A 4,520-nucleotide genomic window follows, 5' to 3' on the forward strand; every position below is an offset into this window, starting at 1 on the left:
TTTCCTTTTTCAATTACTGCCTCTTGATTTTGAGTTTCTACCTCTTCCTTTGGAAGACTAACATCTATTTTCTTCTGTGTTGCATCCAGAGTAGTTTCAGCTGATGATATTTTACATCCAACTCCTGAAGTCTCTGACTTAGTGAAACTTTCTACCTTTGGGACTTTGACATCCTGTGATTTGACTTTATGCTCTTGAAGAGTCAGAGTACACATACTTGTTAAACTCTTCTCTTTGTCAATTTCTGAAGCAGTTAGGTAGGAATCACACAATTCTGCTGAAGACACTGTGAATTCTGATACATGTATTTTTTGTCCTTCAGCACTACGCTTAACTATGTCTGCATAAGTTTCAGTTTTTGGAATATTCACTCCACTATCTGTTCTTTCTGTAGATGATGAAATATCTCCTTCCATCTTTGACAATCTAACATCAGGACTCTTCACAGAATCTTCTAATTTTGGAATTCCTTCTTTTTCAATAGTAATTTCAGCAACTGCATGTGGTAATGAGAAGGTATTTTCAGGAACACTCGTTTCAGTTTGTGCTTTGGCAGAGTGACTGCTTGCCTGAGCTTTTTCCATACTACTTTCAGTATAAGCATCACCTTTTCTTTCTTTTAAATATGTCCTGCCAAATGCAGGTATTCTGAATTTTGGCATTTTAAACCATCCCTGGTGTTCCTCAATCTGAACTTCTTCAGCTTTTATTTCTTCTTTTAGTTTGATTTCTTTCTCCTTGAGGCTCTCAACAGGTCGCTCTGTCACTGGTTCAGACACAGACTGGGGGCTTATGTTTACCTTTGGAGCTTCAAGGCCAGCTGCCAGAATTTGGGGTGTTTTTATCTTACAAACACCTACTCCAGAATCTGACACATCCGACGTAAGTTCTGATGCTGGAACTCCCACAGCAATGTCAGCAATTTCATTTGTCATTTTTAGATGGGGTAGCTCAGCTTCTATTTTTGGAGAGCTGATGGCTGTCTCTGGACCTTTCTCTTTTGTTAGGGAGATTCCAAACTTTGGCTTCTGAAATTTGGGCATTTTTATCTTTCCTTCAGAACCTTCCAATTTCATATTTCTTCCATCCACAAGTGATGATATTTCTGTTACTATTTCAGGGCTCCTCAGTTCAATTGAAGCTTCTCCTTTGGGAAACTTAACACCTGTTTTTTGAATAGTGTCTTCATTGGTAGAACTTGGTTCTAGGACAACTTGTTGAAACTTACCATCTGAGGGAAGCAGAGCAGCATCAATCTTTGCTGATCTGACTCCCTTTTCAGTTTGGGAGGCTCCAGTTTCTATTTTGGAAAACCCTGGAGTGGGGATCTTAACATCAGCCAGTTTTATGCTTATTTGTGCCCCTTCTTCTGTCCTTTCAGAATGACTTCTTTCTATATCAGGTATCTGTATTGAAGCATCGCCCTCTCTTTCTGTTTTAGGAATCGTAGCATCAACTGCAACTTTAGTTGACTGAGTCTGAGATTTGGGAACCTTGATCTTGGAGAGTGAAATTTTAGGCATGACAAATTGAGGCTTTTTAATTGGACTTTTTTGTTCAACTTTTCCTGAAGATATTTCCATATCAAGGGCTGACCCAATACCTTGATCATCACTTGCAGTTCCTTTCACTTCTGTGTCTGTTCTGCTTGATATTACAACAAATTTATGATCTTCCAAATTTGCTACAGAATTCAGTTTAACACTTGCTTCCTTCTTTGGTGACCAACTGAAGGATGGAAGTTTGAATTTTGGCATTTTAAAATGTCCTTCTTTCTCTTCTCCGTCTTCATCTTGCTTTATTTCTGCTTTGATTTTTACTGCTGCATCTGAATCTTGAATATCACTCTCTGCTTTTGGAATAGAAATGTCAGCTGATGGGAGGTGAACATCAACCTCTGATGCCTTATTGTTAGCTGTGGTCATTTTGACTTTAGGGCTGTAATTTTCTGTTCCTGTACCATATCCCACCTCCAAATCTGGTGCTTCGAGAGCAATGTCAGCTATTTCTATCATTGCTTTTAGTTGAGGAACCTTGACTTCTGATTTGGATTGTTTGACCTCCTTTTCTGACCCTTTCCCTTTCGAATGTGTAATTCCAAACTTTGGCATTTGGAACTTAGACATTTTTGTTTTCCCTTCAGGACCTTCAATTTTTATTTCTACATCACCCACAGCAATTTCACCTGATGTACTTTCAACACTTGTCTCAGGACTCTTCACCTCAAGGGAGCCTTCAGTTGTCATCTTAATGTCTGAGGTGGAGAGACTGGCATTAGCACCAGGTGTCAGGCCATCTCCTTCACATGCAGAAAGTATGACCTCACCTGTAGTCATGCCAGTATCCATCTCTGGTTTGGAAGTTTTGACTTCTGCTTTAGGAAATTCCAAAGTTGGCACTGTAACTTTTGGCATTTTTATGTCCATTCCTGCCCCTTCTCTACTACTCACTTTCACAGATTTCTGTACTGAAACACCTTCTTCTTCTTCTTGTTTGGGACCACAAACATCAGTTTCCAGTATGGGCAGAGCGACTTGGACTTTCTGACCTTTAATTTTAGGGAATGAGATCTTTGGCATAGTAAACTGGGGCTTCTTGTTTCTGACCTTTTCAACATCATTTTCTGTTGATGTATCAAATTCCACATTAAGATATTGATTCTCAGGGCTAGGTAATGTTGATTCTGTGTCTCTAGATAAAGTAGACAAAGTGGGTTCTTTCGTATGTCGCTCAGCTTCAGGAGAAATACCTTCTTTCTTTGGTGACCAACTAAATGAAGGCAGTTTGAATTTTGAGGTTTTAAATTTGTTTTCTTTCTCCTCAGTCTCCTTTTCTCCTGAAACTGCTTCCAATTCTGACTTGTAATCTAAATCTGAGCCATGGATATCTACTTCTAATTTTGGCACAGTAACTTCCATTAATGAGAGACTGACATCCAGTGCTGGGGCATCCAGAGTAACTCCAGATGAAGACTTGTGCACCTCTACATCTAATTTGGCATCAGACACCTGAGGTGTTTTATCAGTATCAGTATCAATCATATCAGATGTTACACTTAGCTGGGAAATTTCAGATTCTACTTTGAAACCAATGTCACTTTCTAATGCTTTTCCCTTAGACCAAGAAAATCCAAATTTTTGTTTTCGGAATTTAGGAATTTTAACTGTAAAATCTGTGTCATCCACAGATATTTCAGCAGCTGGTGTTTTCAGTCCTGGCATGAGACTTTCCTGATCCAAAGTAACATTTTCATTTAAAATTTCAAAATCTGGTATGGAAATATTGGGATCAGCATGAGACAATATTTTTGATTCATATTCTTCTACATTCATTTGATATTTAGTAAGAGTAATATGTCCTGTTGATAATGGGGAAACTTGGTCGATTTTTGAAGAAGCAATTTCAACTTTAGAGAAACCCAAGCTAGGAATTCTGAATTTAGTATTTTTAGAGCCACTATCTCCCTTAGAGTCAGGAAGAACTTCAGATACAACACTGTCTGACAGAACAGCAAGAGTTTCCTCTGTTACAGAATCACAAACACCTTCTGACACAGAAAAATCAATTCCAGACTTAATGTGTGCCTGAGATTTGGAAGATTTGGAAAGAGAAACCTTAGGCATTCTAAACAGAGAACTCTTAGCTTTACCCATCTCAACAACTCTTCTAGAAGAAGAATCAATACCAGATTCAAAAGCAGAAGATTGCATCTCGGCTGCGGGCAGGGTCACCTCGATGTCGGCACTTCCCAAGGGCACCGTCACTTGGGGCTCCTTGAGGCTGACGTCCACATCGGCGGCCAGGCGGCCCTTGGCCTCCCTGCTGGGAAGGCATGCCGAGCTTGGGCATCTTGAACTTGCCGTCCTTGGTCTTTGCAGCCTCCTCCTCCGGTGCTTTTGCTTCCCCCTCGAGGCTGAGGGCTGCCTCAGGGGCCTGCACATCGATGCTGGCCTTTGGAAGGCTGATGTCGACGGCTGGGAAGCTGATGTCCACCTTGGGAGCTCTGATGTCGACTTTGGGCATTTTGAGGGAGGGCTCCTCCAGATTCAAGCTGGCCCCTTCAATTTTGGGGATGTCAGTTTTCAGGCCCAGCGTGGGGGACTCCCCTGTGGCTGTCAAGGAAACAGAGGGGAGGTCTACCTCGGCGCTGGGCACACTGACCTCTACTTTGGGCCCTTCCAACCTGGGGGGCGACACTCCGAATTTGGGCTTGTCAAACTTGGGCATCTTGAACTTCCCTTTCAGGCCAGAGGTTTCAAGATCAGCCCCGTCGAGTGAGACTTCGGCAGAAGGCACTTTGAGGTCAACCTCAGGCGCCTGGAGCTCGACGGAGGGCAGCTTGATATCAGGGGCGGCGAGGCTGGTCATCGGCGCCGGCCTTGACATCTGCCTCCAGGAGGCTGGCGTCGACTTTGGCCAGGCTGAGGTCTGTGTCTGCTTTGGGCACCTTGGTGGTTGGCTTGGAGAAGACCACCCTGGGCACTTTGAATTTCGGCATGTGTAGTTTCATGCCACCGCCC

At 42.5% G+C, this 4,520-nt stretch overlaps 1 protein-coding gene across 1 annotated transcript; it reads right to left on the minus strand.

The window, feature by feature from the left end:
• Nucleotides 1-3,690: 3,690 nt before the first annotated feature.
• LOC104273084 (protein AHNAK2-like) lies at nt 3,691-4,368 on the minus strand. Its single transcript, XM_009868289.1, has one exon. It carries the CDS (start codon nt 4,366-4,368, stop codon nt 3,691-3,693), a length of 678 nt encoding a protein of 225 aa, XP_009866591.1.
• Nucleotides 4,369-4,520: the final 152 nt, after the last annotated feature.

The sequence above is a fragment of the Apaloderma vittatum genome, unplaced genomic scaffold (assembly GCF_000703405.1).
Source record: "Apaloderma vittatum isolate BGI_N311 unplaced genomic scaffold, ASM70340v1 scaffold10714, whole genome shotgun sequence".
Classification (NCBI taxonomy): Eukaryota; Metazoa; Chordata; class Aves; order Trogoniformes; family Trogonidae; genus Apaloderma; species Apaloderma vittatum.